This window comes from Cryptomeria japonica, chromosome 8 (assembly GCF_030272615.1).
Source record: "Cryptomeria japonica chromosome 8, Sugi_1.0, whole genome shotgun sequence".
NCBI lineage: Eukaryota > Viridiplantae > Streptophyta > Pinopsida > Cupressales > Cupressaceae > Cryptomeria > Cryptomeria japonica.
Genome location: NC_081412.1, coordinates 6,347,234 through 6,371,855, shown reverse-complemented (window position 1 = coordinate 6,371,855; position 24,622 = coordinate 6,347,234). Strand labels below are relative to the sequence as shown.

At 35.2% G+C, this 24,622-nt stretch overlaps 1 protein-coding gene across 1 annotated transcript; it reads left to right on the top strand.

The window, feature by feature from the left end:
- Positions 1-1,695: 1,695 nt before the first annotated feature.
- LOC131078042 (disease resistance protein RPV1) lies at positions 1,696-24,375 on the top strand. The gene is made up of 5 exons (XM_059209656.1): positions 1,696-2,373; positions 20,660-21,734; positions 21,853-22,179; positions 22,288-23,775; positions 23,854-24,375. Exons 1-5 carry the CDS (start codon positions 1,856-1,858, stop codon positions 24,100-24,102), a joined length of 3,657 nt encoding a protein of 1,218 aa, XP_059065639.1. The 5' UTR covers positions 1,696-1,855; the 3' UTR covers positions 24,103-24,375.
- The last annotated feature ends 247 nt before the right edge of the window (positions 24,376-24,622 follow it).

The window sequence follows — 24,622 nt, the reverse complement described above, 5'->3', positions numbered from 1 at the left end:
AGGTATAAGCCAGACTCGACAACCTTTGCCACCTGCCTGCACCAAAATGGGAGCTTATTACTATTTAAACTCATTATTTAGAATTCATAGCAGTAGGATTTAATAAGTAGTCAGTGCCACATCATATATAATTTGGTTTTTGAGATGATCCTTCAAAAATCTACAGATTTCTTATGGCCTTTGAGATAATCCTTTAAAAATCTACAGACTTCTTATGGCTTGATTTTCTATTTTCACATCTCATCATATATAATTTGGTCTTTGAGATAATCCTTTAACAACCTACAGATTTCTTATGGCTTGATTTTCTATTTTCACATCTGATCTCTACTAAATTAATGTTGTCTTTTACTATGATGAGGATGGGTAAGAATTTAATTCAAGAAGGTAAGGAGGTGACACTTTTGGGAAAGATGAGGTATAGTAAAGAGTGTGAGACTAGCGATATGATGCTAAACGATTTCATTGCTTATTATGAGAAAGACATCGAGAATTTGAATATGCACTTGTGGGTTTTGAGAATCTAAGGATTAGATAAGGGAATTAATTGGCACCCTACATAGGATGATTAAGTGTGAAATGAACATCAAACTTTCTGTCAAATTATCTGTCCAATGTATTCCACTTCATAAATATAGAGAAAGACAATGTTTAACCAAGGCATTTTGTATTACAAAAACATCTCTCTCTCTCTCTCTCTCTCTCTCTCTCTCTCTCTCTCTCTCCATCTTTCCATATCTCTCTCCCTCCATCTTCCTTCCTCTCTCTCCTTCTATCCCATTATATCTATTTGTTGCTGTAGCTCTATCTCTCCATTTCTTTCTTACATCTCTTTTTATCTCTATATCATTATCTCTCCATCCCTCTTTGCCCCTGTATCTATTCCTTTCTCTATATATTACTTCCTAAAACTATCTTTATCTTTCTATCTCTCCCTCTGTATATTTACCTCTTCCATCTATATCTATCCCTCTCCTCTCTCTCTTTCTCTCTCCATCTACTCTCCATATCCCTCTCCTCCATCTCAACTCAATCTCCATCTTTATGTTCCTCTCTATCTCTATCTTGTTACCCCTCTATATCTCCCACTATTTCCATCTCTCCTTATTGTAAACATAACATGAACCTATTGGTAATGGACCTTGATTATGTTTTTGATTCAATTTTTTTGTTTCAAGCATGCTTGGATCCATGTAAGTGAATGTATAGTTGATTTGAAGCTACTACTTATCTATTGAGACTTTTGTTAAATGGCGTACCAATTTTTCTCATGCATTAGATAAATGTATGCAAAATATAGACCAGTTTTTTTTAAAATTGACCTTCCACACCTATTCGGTGTACCCATGGCACACCAAGGTGCAATTGCTAGTTATGTTTTCTCTTGGAAAATTCAAGGAAGGGGAGACACCGTGTCCAGAAAGAATTCTGGTGTTTTCCACTAATGTCACATCTCTGAAGACTTTCTACACTAGGTGGTAGGTAGGAAGATAGACTCGCAGATTCCACAAGATTTTTTGTGGAACCTCATCGTCTAAATTTGTCGCGTACGTTTACTTACTATTCAATAATTTTGTTTTCTCTTGGAAAATTCAATGAAGGGGAGACCCCGCGTGCAGAAAGAACCATGACTGCACGTCACCTCCAACTAAGTAGATTCCACTACATTTTTATTGCTACTGTAGGCCTAAGTTTGCCGTGTATTCTGCCAATAGTACGTTTACCATTCAATAGGTCTTCCACGCACTATTATTTCTACCCCTCTCTATTCTTCAGATTTCTGCAGATTTCGCCATTCTGATCAAATCCCCAGCCCAGTTGTGTTCATTAGTCTTGCTTGTTTCATTTTGTTCCAATGGAATCAGCTAAGCAGATTTGCAATGCTTTTGAGGGAATTGCATCTTCATCTACATCTGCATCAAACAAGGTCCGCTACGAAGTATTCATTAATCATCGGGGCGTTGACACCAAGCACACGCTGGCCACTTCTATTTACAATGCCCTCAATGGCATTGGACTTAAAGTTTTCCTGGATGAAAAAGAGCTTGAACTGGGCGATTGCATAACAGCTGAAATAGAAGAGGCCATGAGCACCTCTCTCCTTCATATTGCCATATTTTCACCTAGATATGCGGAATCTCCCTGGTGTTTGGCAGAACTGTCATATATGCTCAAAACCGGCACCAGAATCATTCCAGTGTTCTACGATGTTGAGCCCAGTGATCTCCGCTACCTGAAAGGACCATTTGGCGCTGCATCTGAGGAGCATGAAAACAAGAAGAGAAAGAGATATGCCCCAGAAAAACTGGAGGAGTGGAAAGAGGCGCTATGCGACATTTCATTCCGTCATGGCCTTCTGAAGGGGAAATCTGAGTAAGTACCCCTTCTCATATCATATCATACTTACGCACTCACTCTATTCTAATTGTACCATGGAATCATTTTTGTTATGCAAATCGATATTCATATTTACATTAGCATATGCCCGATATGTTCTGATTGTTGTCTTAGATTTCCTTGATTTTACAAAACTTTGTACAATGTAAAACCCCTGTGACTGTGATCTTATCACCATTGGGACTGCATAGATTGTGTTGGCTGATACAAAAGATTGCTTGTGGGTCCTTGTGCTTCATGAATGGCTTGTGGATCCTCATACTCTTATGTCTTCCTACTCTTTTAATTCTATTCTTGGACTGCAAAATTAGTTCCCTTTGACATTGCCAGTGAAAGCAAACTCAGATTTCACAGTCAATCCTAATTTGACAAGCACAAGAAAATCAGTATGCAATGGCTTCAGAACCCTTATTTCTCTTTGTGCTTTGTCTATCATTCTTTGAAGGATTGCCTCTAACTAGGATTTACTTCTCGAAAACACCTTCTCTCACTGTTACAAAACACTGGACTTTTACTTTGAATGGCTATTATCTTCATGATTTTCATACTCTTTTTGCATACCCTGTACTCTGGCATAATAGACTGCTATATTCCATTTCAAACTATATTTTGTCATACATATCTTCCATTTCAAACTGTATTTTGTCGTCCATATCTTCTTGGCTTAAAATTGTATTAGGTTCACTATGATTGCTCTGAGGGAGGTTATGATGAATATTCTCATAATGGGTTCGTGACTCTTATTTTCATGAACAACACTCTTAATACTATTTGTCACTTTATCCTTCTGCAACCATCTCCTCGTCTTTATCATTTCACTGTTTTGAAAGAATGACTGTGTTTCTGGACTTTGTCTCAGTCATATCATTGTTGTTTGCTGAATCTTTGAGCTCATTATATGCTGTCCTATAAAGCTGCTATACCCTCTTCGTCAGTGCATTACCCTCTCTATTGAACTGTCATTTTTCTTTATTTCATCTTGAAACCCTTACGCTCGATGCTCCTTGTATCTCTCACCACTATTCTTTTGAGAGTTACCTTATATTGTCTAGGGCTATATTCAATCATTCAGTCATGGCTTGATATAACCCTATAGGGGTTTGAGGGCAATCTTGATGAAAATATTTCTCATATGCTATTTAAAATCTCAAAGGTTTTATATTTCTATTTAGCTCTTTCATTCAAAATAGATCTGCTTCTAGGAACAAAATAAACTCATGTTCAACATAACCTCGAGACCATAGAGGAATGATTAGAAGATGCACACCTGCTTTCAGACTGAAGACGCAAGTGCCCTTTTGCATGACTGAGCTGTAGATACCCTTGTGGCTTTTCCTCCTCTTAGAATGTTATAGATCAGGGAAACAAGCTTGGTGAGATAGGAGGCAAGTTTATAGATCAGAAAGTCCATATGGTATACATTATGGGCCTGCCGGGAATACTTGTTTTATGGATTTTTGGACCCTATTAATGTAGGGTGTGACCTCTTTGGTCAGGATAAGTCTCCTTTAAATTAAAAAAAATACTCCTTTTGATATGATATAGTACAAGAGTTTGTCTTTGGTAACACATAAGATATTTTCTTTAGATCGAGTGATATCATCTATTCATTGTATGTTTACAACACCTTTCTTAGGTCTTCTACATGGTTTGCTTTATTTTAAGAAAATAAATTATGTAGAAAAATTCAAAATTTGTAGACTCAATTTTGTATATTGAAAAATGAATATTGTGATTCTAAGGTGAATATTAGTCTTAAATTTACTTACATTCACTTGAATCATTTCTTCTTAATCTATCAAATTTGTACCATTATTTTTATTTTTATTTTTGCATTTTATTATCACAATAATTCATAATATCAATGCCCTCATCTTATTTGTTTAGTAGTCTATGTTCGTGAACGTGCATATTATTAAATTTCTACACCCTCCTTAAGCAAAATTTCTCTATACAAATCTATATATGAAAAGTTGAAAAACAATAAAAAATATAAAAATAATATATTGTGGTTATAAATACCACTCTATTTTGAAACATTATCATTAAATCATACCAATAAAAAATAACATTTAAACAATACAAATAATAATTTATCATTTCACGGAGCCACCTTACCGAATGCGTCCACTGCATACGGTTTATCAAGTATTGGAAGTACGGCAAGTTTGTGTAGTCTCTTGAATTTGTCTTTTTGTACTTAAATACTAACCTTTTCATTTGGTAGAATTAATTAACAAAAATGAACTCTTTTCAATCAATTATAATCTTAATAATATCATATTATATATTATTTCAATTGCCCACGTTAAGGTTTTTTTTATTAATAAATACAACTGCAATGTGTAAAACTAGTCATTAGGGTAATGTTCTTAGTAAATTATAATAGATATTACATATCAATATTATCTATGTTATCGATTTGTTATTTTTCAATTATTTATATAATAATTATATGATAATATATTATATATTATTTTAAGTTAATTGGGTTCATTATTAATTAATATTATAATTAGGTATTATTCTTTTTGATATAATATTATAAATTATTATAATTATACTATATGATATATTATAAAAGTATTATATATTAACATTATTTAAAACATTAAAATATTAATGTTATTTTATTTAAAGTAAAATTCAAATTAATCATAATTTTTATTTGTTAATATCATTTTTTTTAAATAAGTAAGAGCAACTCAAGGTTATAAAGCTTATATTGATATTCAAAAAAGTTACATAGTTGATTTACAATAAAAAATAATGAAAATTTCCTTTGTCTTTTTCCCTTAACTCCCTATTAAGTATTAAGTATTACATTTATTTTGGGCATTCCAACTATTCAGTATTTGTTAATATTGATTTTATTTTTAATTAATATTCATATATTCATTTCTGTCTTCCCCTTTTATGTTTCCCAATGTATCCATCACTCTATCTCTCACTCTTTTTATCCTTATCTCTCCTTCTCTCCCTACTTAATATATTCATTTCTCTATTCCCCTTCCTAGATTTACTAGCAAAAATTGTAAAAATTTCCTTTGTCTTCACTTAACTTCCTATTAAGTATTACATTTCTTTTGGGTGTATCAACAACTCAATATTTGCTAAAATTAATTTTGTTTTTTATTAATATGAATATATTTATTTTTTCTCTTCCCCTTTTATGTTTCCTAATCTCTCTCTCTCTCTCTCTCTCTCTCTCTCTCTCTCTCTCTCTCTCTCTCTCTCTCTCTCTTTATTTAATATATTCATTTCTCTATTCCCCTTCTGTTGTTCCCAATGTACCTATCTGTCTATGTATCTCTATTTTCATTCTTATCTCTCCCTTTTTCCCTATCACTCCATCTCTCTATTTCTCTCTACCTCTCTATTTCTCTCCCTCCATCTACCTATTTCTCCCTAACCCATCTCTTTATTCATCTCTTTATCTTTCATACAATCTCCAGCTCTCTCTATTACTTGTCTCTATCACCTCCTTATCTCTCAATCCCATCCTCTCTATCTCTTTTTCCCATCTTCCCCTCTCTTTCTATATATCTCATTATATCCACTCTCTCCTATTCTCCCCATCTCTTTCTCTATATCTCTTACTCTTTATCTCTATACATCCCTCTCTACCAATCTCTACATATCACTTCCTATATCTTCATCTTTTTCTCTCCATCTCCACTTCTTTCATTGTCTCTTTTCTCCCTCTTCCTCTCTCCTTGCATCTATCTCTCTCTATATTTATATCTCTCTCTCCATCTCTATTTGTCTATCTCTAATTCTCTCTAATTGTTTGTCCCTCTGTCTCCCTCATATCCTCTCTATATCTTCTTATATCTTTATCTCTCTATCTCTTTATATCTATCTTCCTATCTCTCTATATTTACCTCTCCTTCTACCTCTCTCTATCCATTTTTCTTCGTCTTCCTTTCTTGCTCTATCTTCATCTCTATTGTTATCTTCGTCTCTTACTCTATCTTCATCTCTATTGTTATCTTCCTCTATCTACCTTTATCTCTAGACATGTATCCATCTCTCTATCTATACATCCATCTCTCTCTCTAGATCTCTATATCCATGTCTCTTTCTATCTTTGTTTCTCCATATTTCTTCCTTTCTCTCTCCATCTATCTCTAACTCATTATATGTTGATTATGTTTATATTTGCATTATTTTCTCTTTTTTGATAATCTATTTTCAATCCCTTTGTTATTACACTTTTTTTCATAATTTTTATTTTTTGTATGTACTATTTATTTTATATTTTATAAATCTATTTATTTACATATTTTCAATAATGCAAGTTTAATGTATATTTTTAAAATATTTCCATTGGATTTATACTAGCCAAAATTAATTACAATTTTTTTAAAATTTATTTTGTTTACCTTAATTTGAATCTATTTTTGTCGAACATGAATATGAACACAAATCTTGTGACATGATTCTACATAATGACATTAAAATTCAAGTGCATTCAATAGACACATATGTGAAGAGTAGAACAAGACAAGATAACTAATTTTGAATCAAATAGATTGGATATGAATATCTAGAAAATCAAAATGTAATGACACTTTAACAACATATTTAACCTATGTGTTATGGAGATGCACCCTTGGCCCTTAGATCCATATCATTGTCACTAATGAATTTTTGAGTGCGTTGGGATGGCAAGAGATGTCCTTGAGTGTCCCCAAAAAATCTTCAAAATTTCAATAAAAATTAAAAACATACTATTACAATAAGAAATGTTTTAGGATGTTTGGTTCTCCCCAAGGAAAATTGGGACTGTTGATATATTCCTTAAAAATCACGGGAATGGCTAAATGTCACTAATGATAAGAAACCTTTTTACAATGTTTAAAAAAATTACTTCATGACACTAAAATAATATTGTTTTTAAATTATTTCATGAATATGACTTTGATGAACTTATATAATTGTTGATCATTATAAACATGTTTTAAAGTTCATATCATTAGATATAAATTTGAATCATAATATATTTATTACTATATTACTATCATCATTGTTGTCACTACTGTCTAGTTAATTTTATTTCTATTATATTTTTGTCGTGATATATTTATTATTGCCATGCTACTGTCTCTATCTCAATTTTGATGTCGTGTTAAACTTTGTATTAATTATTCTTTCAAAAAAATCTCTCTTTCCTCTATTTGTATATATATACACATACTACCATACCTTGCCATCCCCAAAAAATTGGCCTTTAGATTGTTATCCTTGAAATGCATCGCTTGCCATTCTCATCCACGTCCACATTCCTGAAACACTATTTAGCATATCATTTAGCTCTTTCAAAGTTATATAAACCTTATTACTATGCCATGTAGCAAATGAAATCCATTTTTTTCCATTTGTTGGTGCTCACATCATTAGTTATTCTCATTACATGCACTTTTCATACTCTTTTTCTTGCTTAGTTACTATTTAGAAATATTTTGGATATGCATATACAAATGATACCAATATATTAGCTTCAATGAAGGAACTAATAATTGCTATTACAAAATCAAATTAAATATAACAAGAAAGGATATGAGAGAATAAAATAGAGTAATTAATGACAACAATTTTAACCCTAGGGAACCAGAATTTACGGAAACAAACTGTAGCAAAAGTGAGGCAAATAGCCACCCTTTTCTACTATTTCCAATGAAAAATATAATCTTAGGTCTCTTGGGCCTAAAACAATAATTTTTTTGACTTCCCTAAGATCACTTACAAATTTACAACAATTTTTAAACTCTTTTTCGATTGTGTTTATCAAAATACATTTCTCTTGTTCACTTTCACTTGGAAGTTGGAACACTTGAATCCAAAAGTTCACTTTAAATCCACCAACTTGAATTAAATGTGTTAGAAGTGTGGATCCAACTATTTTATGTATGTGTGATAAAACTACTACTTGGTGTAGCTTGGTGTTTATGAAACTTCCACTTTTTAGAACCAATAGTTGTGTAGATAGCTATTGAGACCTTTGTTGCACAAACATTTGCTAAATAGTCTTCCAATTGACTACATGTACTACACAAATTTATCCAAAAAAGACCATTTTTTTTTTCTTAATTGACATTCCACACCTCTTTGGCTTACCCATTGCACACCAAGGTGCAATTGCTAGTTGTAAATATATTCATACATTAATGACACTAAACAAATTCATGATAATATCTAATATCATAGCTTATATTGCATTAGACTCAAATATTTCTAGGGGTTAAACTTCTTGATGAAGTAACTTTATACCATCTGAATTGACATATTTTTCCCTTTATATTGCCATATTTTCTCCCATCTATAACTTGAAACTTCATTAATTTTTGACACAAATGTTTATATATATATATATATATATTAACAATATTTATTCAACATAAAAAAATACAATTTTTTTTTAATGCCAACTTGATTTGGATTTCCAAAAATTCCTCCACCATATGAACATAGTTGTTAAAAAACAATCAACAAATATAAACAAATGAAATTGAACTAGGATCATATGTAGCCTCCCTATAAGGGAACTAAGAAGTTGGTGTAGAGAATACATATCCTAGATATATATCTTTTCATGTTGTAATAGGAAACATCTTTAAGGATATACCTAGTTGCATCCACCGAAGAAAAGTTATTGTAAAGAATACATATCCAAGATTTACATTTCTTTATGGTACAATATGCACCGACATCTTTAAGGATAGGCCTAGTTACACACATTCTAAAAAAGGTGATTTGTTGAAGGATTATACATGACCTTGGATGTTTGCTCACAACATCATTTCCATAAATGCAATAATATTAAAATTATTAACGCTTTACTAAAAAATAAATAAATGGAATTAGTAAAGTCACCAACAAGCATGAAGAGAAGGAAATGCATTTCTCTTCTGAGGTTCATTCTTTTCCCTTCTATACCTTAAGTTGTATTAATTAAGTTTTTTATATCTTGTCTTCACACAAGGAAATTGTAGACACATAAATCATCCACTTATAATCACACTTTTAATTAAGTTTTCCAATTACCTTCGTAGCATTAATTAAATAAATTCAAGTCATGTTTAAAATAATTTTAATCACTTGTCTCCCTTTCCTCTATAGTTCACCCTTGATTAAATAAATCAACATTTATTCAATTAAGTTCACCTTTCATATCCCTATCCTTAAAAAATAAAATAAATAAAACTTATTTATTTAATTCCCCAATTTTCCACTACAAGCCATTAATTGACTAAAACTAATTAATTAAGTAATAAATGTTGAGTTTTTGGACAAGCTAGGACTTGAACCTAGCACCTTCCATTTGTTGTTGGAGTGCTTTACTATTGAGCTACTGGCCCCCTTGTGGCCAATCCATCTTTGGTTTGGGTGGCTTATGTTCAACAACCCACCTTAACCCACTTAGTAGATGCTTGGGGCTCCTCACTTGGCCTAGCTCTAATACCATGTTGTGATTTTGGGCTAGCTAGGACTTGAACCTTGGACCTTCCATGCTGGAGTGCACTACCATTGAGCTACTGGCCCCTTTGTGGCTACTCCATCTTTGGCTTGAGTGTGGCTTATTTCCAACAATACATCTAGGGGCACATTCTTAAGCATGCTTAAACCATGATCAAACTTGCATGCATTTGTCACATCAATCCCACATTTCCAAAAATATTCTTATCAAATCCACGTATCCATTCATCTCTCCAAGAAATTCCTCACCTTCACATATCTTCAATTTTTTATTTTTTTTAAAACTTCCAATAGATCTTCAATTTTTTTTTTTGAACTTCCAATAGATACCATTTTATTCTTCATCCTTTATCACTTTTGAAGATAGTGTTTCCAAGTCAAATATCTTCAATCCTTTCCCTCTTCAAGTGCACTGATCACAAGGTGCCACTTAGAGCAATCTCAACCCTTAATCAATCATCCTCACAATCTATAAATAGTCCCTCTCCCAAGTCTATAAATGCAAAGTCATGTTGTTGGTTTAAAATCTTTGAAGCACAAGTCCAGTAGAGCACAACAATGGACATTCTTATGTGTGCAACGAAGAGTTGTGGATGAGACAATACATGTTTTCTTTCATCTTTTGTTTCAATTCCTTTGTTTCATTAGAGGTGTACATCAAGTGTAGATTAGAGTTTAAGTTTGTTGTTTCAATCTTCATTTTGTCTTTTACATCTTCTTTTCCACAACTAATTTAGATTTTAAAGCAAGCTAAACTATGAAAGGAAATTACTTTTGATAGAAAAAAAGTGATAATATACATTGCTAGTTACAAAAGTGGATTATTTGGATGCTAAACAAGGACTTTATATACTAATATCATAGAGAGCATGTTATGATAAGAAATAGGTACTCTTGACACCTTTACTAATGTGGTAGTTTGTTGAGATGCAATCATATCTTTTGATTCTACAAGATTTGACTTTAAGAAAAGTTATGTCTTGGACAATAGAGTATCGAGCTATTTCTAAACTCAAAGAAGTATATATGTAACTAAAATTCCTAAGATAGAGGGAAAAGTTGATACTACTTGAGAATCTACCTTAGCATGATTGGTATATATTTCAACCTGACATGTAGCTTAGAAATTTTGTGTGTATTTATCCTATAATACTTTGTGCTAGAAACATACATGTCAAGAGTTTCTAATAAATTATAAAAACTTTAATAGTGCATGAGGAGTGTTTTATTTGTAGAAAGGAAATAGGAAGATATAGATTTCATAGTATGGCAAGGGGTCGAATATTAGACTACACATAAGAGCTAAAAGGAGGTGTTTGGAAGTCACAAGAAATAATGGTGGACTGGATTGTTTCCTTATGTCAAAAGCTTGGATGTTAAAAACTTGACAACCTAATGTGAAGATATCATTGGTGGTGAATTGGATCATTTCTCATTATAGTTGGAAGTGGAAGAAGAAAACCATTCTCACAAACATCCCCTTTAAATTCTAATTCACGTAGCTAAAATGTCCTTTGTTTCTTGAAAAAGTGGACAAATGGTGTGAGTGTAATGTATTGCATCCATAGGTTAAATATTCATTTTGAATATGAAATTGAAGATGATTATTAGTATTAAATATAATTGGAGCGAAATGGCGGCACTGGATGGCAGCAGGATCGACACTGGCGATAGGAGCAGGGTTATCGATGTGCGCTATTCTGGCGCTCAGTCTACGAAGGTTGGATCTTGGAGCGATGAAGCGGACATTGCCTTCCCCATCGAGATAGGTAGATTGCATGCTGTTCAGAAACCGGTTAATGTTGGGAAAGCATATATGTTCCAGGGCAACAGATATTCCAGATCGCGTTTAAACTATGGAAACCCTTATTCAAGTGGTAACCAGTGCCCTATTGACCCGCATAAGTGGAAGGAGAATGGTTTCATTTGGAATAACATAGGTTGGTTTCGCAAGGCTAAACATCCCGCATCCGGGGCCCCCCGAAACTGGTATCCACTGCCTGAACCTAGCATTTCCGGTGCGACACTCGAGAGATGTGATGCTCACACTGACTCTTTTTTGGCTCCCCTGATTGATCATGGTAATTTTCAAAAGCGGAATGGGCGCTTCAGGCAAGATAATTCAAGGGCGGATCAAGCTAGGTTTTGGAGATCCAACTTCCGTCCTAAAAATTTGAACCCTTGGTCGAACCAAGAAAGACGCCCTGACTTTCGAAGAGCAGCCTCCCTCGCCTAGCGACCCCGTTTTCATAAACCGGTAAGAAAAACCTCAAGACCCACCATCTTTTTGGATGAGAATAAAATTAATTATGCTAGGTCAAATTTGCTTGAGTCTTGCCTTTTCATCAAGTGGGGTGGTGGAAAGCGGGTTAAGGACAACTTTGAATCCTGGTGTAGAGCGCAGTGGGGAAAGGATATTAACATTAATATTCTCCTGAATGATTTCAATATGATTGAATTTATGAGCAATGAGGAGAAATGGCAAGCTAAAAATAAAGGTCCATATATCTTAGATGGCATTGAAGTTCACATCATTGATTGGCAGCCCAATTTCAACCCTCGAACGCATGTATTGTCGGACAACAAGGTATGGATAAGACTGTATAATTGCCCCTCGGATTATTGGCACATTGATGTCATTAAGGATATATGCAAAGACCTTGGCACCTTTGTATCGACAGATGACATCTTGGAGGATAATCTATGGGGAAGCTTCCTCAGAATTTGTATTAGCACATATCAAATCTCCAAGATCCCCGATGAAGTCAGAATTATTGGGGCAGGGAAGTTCTGGATCCAAAAGATTGATAGAGAAGATCAACTGCGTATTTGTCCTAAATAATTTTCTTTGGATCATACTGGTATTAGTTGTGATGTTTCGGTTACGATACAACGAAGTTATTCCTGTATGCAATCTCCTATTGAGGTTAAACTGCAACCAGAACCTCTTATTGCCTTTGACACCGGGGAAGGTTTTTGCAACGATACTCTTGATAAGGAGAATGTTCCACTAACAGGGGCAACCCCTTTGATCGTAGTTCCTTCTTCCTCTGGTCAAAGCGTGAGCCAACAAGACCTTCTCACACTTCTAGAGAAGACCAAAACCCTACAGGCAGACATTGAATCCAAGTTAGTGGATTCACTTCCACCCTCCCCTTTTGTGCCCAGGAAGCAACTGGTAATTGAAGATGACAATTTTCACTCTCAGGGTATGGAGATTGGCACTATGGGGGAGATGGGAGGGCAGATCTGCTCCACGATAGGCATTGAACTGGAAGATGGTGAAATTGAAACCTCCTCCTCGGAGGGGGAGGAAGACTTTGAACCTGACTCACATCTTATATTGGAGGGTACTTCAAAAGGGTTTGGAAAGTTGGATTCAACTATTGACAAACCAAATTTTAAGCCAAAAGGTGTGCGGGGGCGCAAATCCAAAAAAGTTATGCTAGCAGTGGCTGGTGCTGCCAGTGGTCAAACCAAACTTAATTTAGGGAAGGGAAGTGCCCTTCCCCAGGAGCAATGAAACTCCTATCCTGGAATGTCAGGGGCATCAATGCCCCTGACAAATGGCGCTTGGTTAAGCGCCAGATTGATGACACCGAAGGAGATATTTGGCTACTACAAGAAACTAAATGGAGCAAGGCTGAGATTGATGCTAAAATGAGAGTTTGGAAACAATGGAATGGGATTTTTAGGCAATCGGATGGAGCCTCTGGTGGCTTGGGAATCATTTGGAACCCCACTGTCAATCAAAATACAGCTCTCTCTGTACTCCTATTTCAATTGATGAAGTAAGGAATACTACCTTCCAACTGAAACCGGATAAGACTCCTGGCCCGGATGGCTTCCCTGCTGCTTTCTTCCATCATTTCTAGGATATCATTGCTCAAGATCTACATCTTGCAGTAGAAGAATCAAGAAAGAAGATGACTATGTTGGGGCTATCAATCACACCTTTTTGATTCTAATCCCGAAGAAGCAAAATCCACAACAGATGAGTGACTTTAGGCCCATTGCTCTATGCAACACTGTATATAAGGTTGTAACAAAGATCATAGCTAATAGATTGAAGCCCCTCCTTAAACACATCATATCAGATGAACAAAGTGGTTTTGCCCCTGGAAGATCCATTGTGGAAGGCATTATCGTTGCTCATGAAAGGCTTCACACAGCCAGGAAGACCAAGGACTCCTGTATGCTTTTAAAACTGGACATCCTGAAAACTTATGACATGGTGGACAGGGATTTCCTATTTGATGTTCTTAATAAATTTGGCTTCTGCAAGGAATGGCTCTCTTGAGTCACGAGTTGTCTCTCTTCCCCCAAATTCTTTGTTCTGGTCAATGGCTCATCCCATGGTTTCTTCTCTTCGACAAGAGGAATCAGACAAGGTGATCCATTATCACCATTTTTATTTATCATAATGGCTGAAGCTTTAGGTCAATCTATAAGAGCTCTTCAACAAGATGATCATTGGGTTGGAGTTAATGTGGCAACAGGGGTTGAAAAAATGACTCATCTTCAGTTTGCTGATGACACCATTCTGTTTGGTTTGGCCTGTAGGAGGGAAGCTAGAACAATTAAAACATGCCTTGATGATTACTGTATGGCTTCCCGACAGAAAATCATCTGGCACAAATTTGAAGTGTTTTTTGTCAACACTTCACTTAACCTACAAGCTGTATTATCAAGGATTCTTAATCTCAGAGTCACAAACTTCCTAAGGAAGTTTCTTGGAACCCCCCTCTTTATTGGCAGTAATAGAACTCATTACTGGAAGCATCTTATTGATAAGTGCAAATCCAAGCTTGCAACTTGGAAAGGCAAGTGGTTATCCTCTGCTGGGAAGCTCACTATGATAAAGTCGGTTCTTTCAGCGCTACCGGTTTTTTCCATGGCTTGTTTAAGATTATCGGTGGCAATTGAAGATGAATTGATTTCTCTAATGAGGAATTTCCTTTGGAATGGTTCAGATGACAAAGGTAAATTTCCTTTGATAGCTTTGAAAAAGATCTGCCAACCAAAAAAGGCAAGAGGTGCTGGCATTCACCAAATCTCAATTATGAATTTAGCAATGGGTGCTAAACTGGTTTGGGAAATTTGTAGCGGCGGGAAGCAAAAATGGGCATGGCTCTTGAAACATAAATATCTGGATTCCCTAGAGCCTTAAAGGATTCCGACTATCAACAATCCTCCCAGAGGCTCGACTATCTGGAATTTTATTGTGGACAACAGGGAAATCATAAGCGATCAGGTTACCTGGGATGTCAAGAATGGTAGGGATGGTGAAGATGCCCTATGTCACAACCCCTCTCCACAACCTATTATGGTAGAAACCTGTTGCCTTTGGGGGCACAATATCTATGATTATGGCTATCCAATCCGAGAAAATGGTATTGCTAAATGGAAATGGAACTCTTTGGATCAGCTGGATTTGGATCAGCTTCTGAAGGACTTGTTTACTAACATTCTCAACAAAAGGATTATTTTCCCTTCCCCTGATAAGGACATTATTAGGTGGTGCGGCTCGTCCGATTGTAAATACAAAGTATGTTTTGGTTACAAGTTGAAAGAAGCGGCTATAGATAAAAAAGACTGGCCTGCTAATCTTTTTTGGTATCCACACCTTCCCAAAGCGGGCTCATTTGCCTGGTTGGCTTGTCAGAGAAAAATATTAACTCAAGAAAGACTCCATTCAATGGGTATCAATGGACCCAACATATGTACTTTATGTCTAGAAGAGGAAGAGACTGTGGATCATCTTCTTCTCCACTACAAATTCTCCAGTCACTGTTGGTGGCATTTCATGGGAAAACTGAGAATCTTTGGCCCCTTCCCAGCAAGGCTAGACAAGTGGTTTTTGCAATGGCCTAAACCGACATGTAAGATTGTTTATGCTGATTTGCTTTTTATCCTCCCATCACTTCTGGTTTAGGAAATTTGGAAAGAAAGGAACCACAAAATCTTCCAGGGTAAAGAAATGAGCCTATTGTCTCTTTGTGGGAAAATTGAGAACCACCTGACTAAGCTCCTGAATGAGGCTGCCCAATCCAAAACATTAAAGAAAAATTTGTTCACGGACTGGGGTTGTAATATTAAGCTGGTTCTTCCAAACCTACTCATCCCATCGATCTTCGGACTGGGCAACCCGATGGATCATACCAATCCAAGAGTGGGGGTGAAATGAGATGTGCCAGAGGATGGGTGGAGCAAGGTAAACTTTGATGGTGCTTCTGCAGGAAATCCGAGTCAAAGTAGTATTGGTTGTATTATGAGGGACTCTGATGGTCTTTGTATAAAAGAAATCTCTGAAAATATTGGAGTGGCTACTAATAATGAAGCGGAATTTAGAGTGGCCTTAAGAGTTCTTCAGTTAGGGAAGGAGCTAGGGGTGCAGAGAATTCATTTGGAGGGAGACTCATTAAATGTTATTAATGTGATCCACTGTAATAACATCCCTAGTTGGTGCCTTAACCAGTGGCTTCAACCGATCCTAGCGCTGCTAGCTACCTTTGATGAATTTCGGGTTAGCCACATCTACAGGGAAGGTAATGGTGAAGCTGATAGACTTTCTAAATTGGCTATAGCTGTTAGTGACCCCACCTGAATATCCACCGATGATTATTTTCTGTTGCATCAGTTGGTGATGTGGCATTGGTTCCATTGGTTGACATGCTATCCTCACTTTCCATTGAGGGGGATGCTCTCCAGTTGGGTCTACTGATGGTTGCACGCTCTCCGGTTCTTTTCGCAACTTCCGATTGTGGAGCAAATCGGTGCTTTGCTCCCCAGTAGCCGCTTTACCCCCTCTCCACTTTATGGTTATGGTTTCCGGTGGAGAGAACGACCGTCTGCCCTATTAACCTGTTAAGGTTTCTTCTTATCAACGAGATGTGATGCATTGTTGACATCATTGATTAGTGTCAGTTTTTGGCCTCGTGGCAATTAAATATAAGTGTACTTGATTAATATCTAGTTACAACTAGATCCTCTCAAGATTTGTTAATGATTACTTGATGCTTAAAGTCGGTCGACACCAAGTTGAGGAGCTTTGGCGCAGATGGTTTTTTGGATACTGGTAGCTCACGCGTGTGGGTATTTAATGAGTGTGAATTGTTTGCAGGGTGTCGTATTCTCTGGTTTGACGCCTTGCTATTTAACAGTGGAATACCCTTTCTTTCCATCAAACAATTGCTTTCCTTTCTCGGCGACTCGCTATGGAGACCCCAATCCTCCTTGAAGCTACATGGCTTTCCTGGGCGAAATCATGGACAAACGTCTGCAAGAGGTCCTCTTCTCTCGGTATCCTCTTATTCTCCACAACCTTAAGAGGATTCTGGGAAAGGAATTCCTTATGGCTTACCACAGGTACAGAGCCAATGTCGATATCCCAGCTTTTCTTGCAATGATAATTTACATGGGGACTAGTAAGCAGAAAGCAAAACTGTTAACTCAAATGATGTTTAAGCATCGCCTGTTGGGGGAAATAGATGCTGTATTGGACAATATTGATGCCAATCTTAGAATTCCGCTCCCCCAAAATGACTATATGTCACTAAGCAACGGAGCGGAGGTGAAGAAGCTTGTGATTGTTAATTCCCTGGATTTCGAGTCTCTCCAAGCAACCTGGCCTGTCATCTCCAAGAGCATTGATTTCTTGCTTAAAGCGGCTGGCATACAAAGCAGTTTCACGTCGGAATGGAGGGCACAATTTCTCTGTGATGAAGATCTAGCGGGTACTAATGACTTTGGGATTTTGGAGATTGGAGAACGGGTAGATGGAAATGATTGGGGTTTTGGGTTGGGCGAAGAGTGGTTCCCAAACGACTACCGACTCCCTAAGGAGAAGGCGGAATCGACAGCTCATTTGAACTGTGGCACTGAATGTCCCATTGTCCTAGATGCGGCTAATGCACTTGTGGATGAAGCTTCTGAAGACTCTCTTTGACTTCGGTTGTCATTAGGCCCTCCGGTCTCTGTGTTTTTTGAGATTGTCTGTTTTTGTCTTAAAACCTCTGCATCTTTAAGAGGTTGGTATATGTTTGTACTCATCTAGCCTTCAGGGCTGGTCTTTCTTGTCTAGGGACTAGAGCTAAGGTAGGGGGTTTTCTTCCCGATTCTTTCCCCCTACCACTCTTATTGAATCAAGCTTTGTATTCTCTTTTTTGTTTAATACAAGGGTGCTGCCCCTTTGCAGCTATTTACTTATTTAAAAAAAAAGATGATTGTTAGTAATTTAAAAATACAAAACAAATAAGTAAGTGGTAATTATTGAAGTGCGTGCTTAGTTAATTTAGCAACATGATCTAATAGACGACTTCTTAGATAGGGAAAAAATACTCTTTTCTAAGCAAGAAGGCATTTTGAAAAAAGAAGAATTTTTTTTGGCAATAAAAGGTTAGAGATAGATGGGTGAAACAAGAGGATAATAATTATTTTCATCTCATATCTCAAGTTGATTTGCAGGTTGAAGTAGTAACAAGGTGTTGTAAAAATTTAGAGGGGTTATTTCACAATAGTGTGGCCTATTTTTTGCCAAAGTAGAACATTGAAACCAACATTTTAAACCAAAATTTCACCTTTGTCATTTATAGCAATTAAACCATTAAGAAATTGAAGATGATGTGAACTAGTGATTTTTGAGATTTCATGCATAGATTATAAATGTATTTAAAAATAAATAAAAAAATAATTTGTGAAACTTTAATATAAGTTTTAATAACTTATTTTTTGTAGTTAACATTATTTTAAAAAAATTACATTTATTCCATAATGCATAATCTTTTCTAACAAGAAAAGATAAAATTATGAATTCTTAAATGTAAATTGGTAGCACCAATATTTAGTACACTAACTTGTTTTTGTAATTTGTTTTGCATATTTTATCTTTTATTAGTTTTTCAGTTAAAAATAATATAATTTAGATATAGGCATCCATAATGCATAACTTTTTTTTGTATACTTCCAAATTAATATTTTTTTATTGTTGAAACAAGGTCATCAATACTTAGTGCATAAATATTTTTTTGAATTTTATTAATCAAATTAAATATATTTATAATTTTACATTTTGGAAAGTTTACTCCAAGGGCTACGATCGAACAAATTATCTTATCGTGTTAATTTCCTTTGTTGGTCCAAGCCAAGGCTTGAAATAGAAAAATATGACTAAGGTGAAGAGGTCTATCCAAGGATCTTTGAAGGTACCTTCTTCGTGACCCCAAAAAATGTTAAAAATTTGAATAACATTCGTTCAAGATGGTACACCTTCATTTGAAGGTAATTATGCAATTAATTTTTTCTCCACAATCATATAAATTTTCAATGTCCCACGAGTGAGATACACTACTGTAGGAATACCGAGAGAGAAGCTATATTTGTGTAACTATTTTAAATGATTTCTTTAGGCGTGGAATTTAATTTTCACAAGGATTTTTCCACGTATATCTTGTATTATGAGTTGCATCTCTTTTGTAATCATTTCTAATTTCATCTAAGGAATTTATCATGATTAATAAACTTGAATGCTTTACATCTCCAACATAATTTCATTGTTTAGTTATTATCTTATTTCTACACGCTTTCCTTCAAAGTTGAAGGCACGTCCTCATTTAATAGGATTATAATTTAGAGTTATTCTTTTTTCCCATAGACTATCAAAGATAATTAATTATTATCAAACAAGTTTTCAAATATTCTTGCAACCCATGCTAGTCAACAAGAGTAATGGAGTGCATGATTGAATAATTATATGACATGATACTAAATGCATATTAGAAATCCTTTATAAATTTCAAATTATCCTACAATCTAAATGAATAAGGTTTAAAACAAAGGGAAATTATTCTAAAATCAGCCTAAATAACTGAATTCAATAGTTTAATAGAGCATTTTTTAGCATTAAAATGTCTCCAATGAAAGGTCAATTTTACTAAATTTGTGTCTTTATTTCATATTTGTACACATAATTATTGTCAAAGAAATATGGACTATTCTTGTGTCACAATTCTTTATCAATCTACCCTTATTTCATTGTATACAAATTGCACAACCATCAAATACATATAAAAAAATCATATACAACACCTTTCAATTATATGGTATACTATAAAGATCAATTGACATAAAATTACTTTAATGATCTAGATCACTTGAAATTTTATTATTGTTAATTACAATTAAGGCATCATTTTTGGTGCCCAGCCATGCATAGTATATATCGAAATGATGTTCAGAATTACAATATATGTTGCCTATAATTGAACAACTTTGAATGTCAAAATATATGCATTCCTTCTAGTAATATCTCAAAATTTATTTATCTTCAAATAAAACCTTATCAATAAATGTTATACATGAAGGTAAGAATTTTACTACATAAGATGTCACAGCCATAATTTATATGATAATGTAATAACGTTTAAAAATTATTTAATAACATACAAAAGGCTTTTATTCTTTCGAATGAAGTGTTTTTTAAAAATGGTTTTGGATTTGTAAGGACTCTTTTACTCTATGTCAAACTACTATTCCTTTATATTTTCTCTTTCAATTTTATTTTCCTATAACACGTAAAGTTATTGTCATCTATCTAAAATAATTCTTTATTAAGCTTCTATCCATCTTCCTATATTTGAACAATTGATAAAATCTAATATCTAAAATTTACTAAATAAATTATATTCATATTAGTTTCAATTTTTTTTTCTAACTAAACTAATTTGAATGATTTTGACTAAACTAATTTGGACAATGAATTCTTTCATGGTTTTATGTTGTGTAGTGATGAAGGAAAGTTGTTGAAGAGTGTTGTGAATTGTGTGATGAAACACATGAAAACAAAGGTTCATATGGAGGTAGCCAAATATCCAGTGGGTCTTGATGAGGCAGTAGATGCTTTTGAAAGTATACTTGATTCTTCTCAAAATATACAAATTGTGGGGATTGTCGGCATGGGGGGCTCTGGGAAAACGACCCTTGCCAGAGAAATATACAATAGGAAAAGTTCCTTAATAGATAAATCCAGTTTTCTTTTTGAAGTCCGAGATGCAGAAAATAAAAATGAATTGTGTATAAGACAAAAGAAACTTATGCAAGACATTGGTGTTAAACTTGAATTTGGTAATGTAGAAGAAGGGAAGATATTCCTTAAAATGAAGTTGAGATTTCTTCAAGTGTTTGTAATTTTGGATGATGTAGATAGTTTAGAACAATTAGATGCTCTATTACCAGGAATTGACAGCTTGGGACAAGGTAGTTTAATTATTGTTACAAGTCGGGAATTGGGCATTCTTAAATCATGGGGAATCTCATCCATTTACCCAATAAAAGGATTAAATCCTAGACATGCTAAGGAGCTTTTATGTTGGCACAGTTTCCTACAATCTTCTCCTCCAATTGAATTTGAAGATCTTGTTGAGAAATTTGTACATAATTGCAAAGGATTGCCCTTATCTCTTAGAGTATTTGGAGGACTGCTTTATAAAAAGCCTAAGGAGTATTGGAATTCTCAATTGAAAAAAATATCAAGAATATTACCCCATGACATTAAAGAAAAGCTTAAAATAAGCTTCAATGCACTGGACAAGGAGGAGAAAGAAACATTTTTAGACATAGCTTGTTTTTTCCTAGGTGAAGAAAAAAACGTGGCCATTGAAGTGTGGGATGGGTCGGGATGGTGTGGAGTTCATAGTTGGGAAGTGCTTGAGAATAAATGTTTGGTTGAGGTGGACGAGTGCAATAAAATCAAAATGCACGATCAGCTTAGAGATCTTGGAAGAGAAATTGCAAAGGAATGGTCACCCCACCGTATTTGGTCAACGGAGCAAATTAAAGACATTCAGAAACAGGCCACCATGGTGAGCTTAATATATTCTTTTATATGCTCTGTAATACTTGGCATGGAAGCCTTTTTCGTTCGTTGGTATGCCATCTTAATTGTTTTAAAGGATTTTTCTTTTGTATATTCCAATTCAGGAAAGAGTGATATTGATTCGGGGGATTAATGCGGCAACCAATGATTTCTATCAAGCGTGCTCGCCCCATCATGGTACACCTTTTGAAGAGTGTATGGAGATTGTGAGAGGCTATTCTACAAAGTTTAAGAGCCTTACACCTTCTATCCTTGTTGTGGAGGATAATTATTTTACAGAAGAATGTGCAACACTATTTCCAGCCCTCCTCTGGCTGCGATGGAGCAATATGCCGGGGACAGCTCTTCCGTCCTGGCTAATGCTGAAGAATTTAAGAGTTTTAGAGCTTCCATATGCTGTACACTACAAAGAATTGTGGAACGACACAGATGTAAGTATTTTCATTTGCCTTATGAATATTTAAAGAATCATATGTTTAGTTAGTTATTTCATAATTTTTGCACGGTTTGCTCTGAATTGAAATGCAACGTGGCTGCAGCCTCCTTTGGAATTAAGAGAGCTGAAACTTGAAGGTGCCTACAGTTTCCTCAAATTTCCGGGGTCAATAGGATGTCTTAAACATTTGAAAAAGATATCCATGGCCGCACTAATGAGAGATAGTCCTATGGACATTCTTCCAGAAGGGTTTTGTCTACTGGAGTCGTTGGAGCACCTCCAGCTAAGAGGATTTGATAAGCTAACATCATTGCCTCGCGAGTTTGGTCTTTTGACAAACCTGCGACATCTAGATTTGAGCTATTGCAGCAACTTGATGATGTTGCCTGATTCTTTTAAGCAGCTCATAAATCTGCAGTATATCAATTTGAGTGGTTGCGAGGAGCTCACCTTAACGTCAGAGAACAATTACATTTTAGAAAATATGACAAAGTTGGAGACTCTAAATTTTTCAGCATGTAAGAAAGTTGAGAACCTACCTCGGGATATCACAAAGCGGTTGTCGTTGAGATATCTGTATGCGCAAGACACCGGGTTAAGGGAATTGCCAAGTAACATTGGCGAACTGAGCAAATTGGAAGTGCTGGAAATAGGGAGTGATTTCTCTTGTGATTTAAAAACTTTACCTGAGTCTATGGGTGATTTGTCTTCTTTGACTAGTCTTACCATTTCTTCTAGTCAATTAAAAACTTTACCTGAGTCTATGGGTGATTTGTCTTCTTTGACTAGTCTTACCATTTCTTATTGTAGTCAATTAAAAACTTTACCTGAGTCTATGGGTGATTTGTCTTCTTTGACTAGTCTTACCATTTCTTGTGGTCAATTAAAAACTTTACCCGAGTCTATGGGTGATTTGTCTTCTTTGACTAGTCTTACCATTTCTTCTAGTCAATTAAAAAGTTTACCTGAATCTATAGGTCATTTGTCCGCTTTAACTCAACTTTACATTAAGAAGTGTTATGAATTAAAAACTTTACCTGAATCTATTGGTCATTTGTCTTCCCTAGCACATCTTGAAATTGACAAGTGTTGGAAGTTGGGATCTTTGCCTAAGAACTTAGGATGTTTACCTGAGCCAGAGAGAAGTCTTAGTCAGTCAGAAGAACTGAGCATAAAGTCTCTGTCGGGGTCCTGTTCTTCTTCATTGTGCAACCTCAAATCGATATATTTATGCTGCACTCCTGTGTCGAGGATATCAATCTCTCAACAATGCTGCCCCCGTCTGGAAACTCTGGACCTTCTCTATAACCAGCAGTTAGTAGAGATCGAAACGTTGCCAACATCAGTAAAGGCCTTGAAGTTGAGCAATTGTAAAATGCTGGTGGTCATAAGTGCTTTGTCAGGCATGGTAAACCTTGAGACACTGCGTATACAGAACTGCGGGGACAAGGTACAGTTTGAAATCATAGAAACTGCTGACCAACCATCCATGCCAGCCATAAATTTTGAGCATATGGAGAGACTGCAGACGCTACAGCTCTCAGCAGAATGCAACATCTCAGCAATTGAACTTTGCCTTCAGACTATAAAGGTAATACTAATAACAGTTTTTGAAGTCATTAACTTATTGTGTATTGGTTGTTCGTAAATTTTATACTAGTGATTGCAGAAATGGCCATCGGAAAGTATAATATGCGCAAGGACAGAGCGTGGTGTGGAATCAGTTATGAAGTCTTCTGCCTTTCCTGGTCTCACTTTGGTTGATTCATGCGTGGACGAGAGTAGTGGTTATATATATGAAAGACGTTCGTTGAGGTTAAAATGCGGGCAGAGGCATCCTTCCAACGCGGCAGCGATGGTGTGTTTTCATATAAATTCCACACAACCTTCCAAAACATCGACACCAACATTCAAATGATCGTGGGAGAGGGGAAATGGGTATGGTTAGGTGTTTTCACACAACCTTCCCTTACGACAGAGGAGTACACACTAGAGGGATCTGAATGTGATTCAGGGAGGGGAATGGTAGTGATGGGCGAGCAACAGAGAGTTGTGGAGGCTTTTAAAAAGTTACTGTTATTTTTTGGCGGTTGTGAATAGGCTGAATGTTTTTTATTGGTGATCAAGACAGAGTGCTCCACTGGTTTAAAAAATTGCTGCTATAATGTAATATGATTTGCATTGATTATAAGTAGAGTGTAAATTATTACCAAAAAAACTAAAATAGAAATTATTTATGAATGTAACTATTTTAGGAATATATAAATTGAAATTGAGTTTTTTTTAAGTAGGTTAATAGGTCTTTTTTATTTGCAAAGGGAAAAATAAAATTTCTTAAGATTAATTTAGATTAAAAATAGAAGAATTTTGTTGGTTAATGTATTAGTAAATTTATGGTAATTAATCTATAAAAAAAAATGTAATGGATAAGGGTATTT

Bases quoted from the DNA above. Each gene is read 5' to 3' on its own strand.
- LOC131078042 (XM_059209656.1), top strand. From the start codon at position 1,856: ATGGAATCAGCTAAGCAGATTTGCAATGCTTTTGAGGGAATTGCATCT. The intron at 2,374-20,659 runs GTAAGTACCCCT...TATGTTGTGTAG, and splicing joins CTTCTGAAGGGGAAATCTGA to TGATGAAGGAAAGTTGTTGA. The intron at 22,180-22,287 runs GTAAGTATTTTC...ACGTGGCTGCAG, and splicing joins AATTGTGGAACGACACAGAT to CCTCCTTTGGAATTAAGAGA.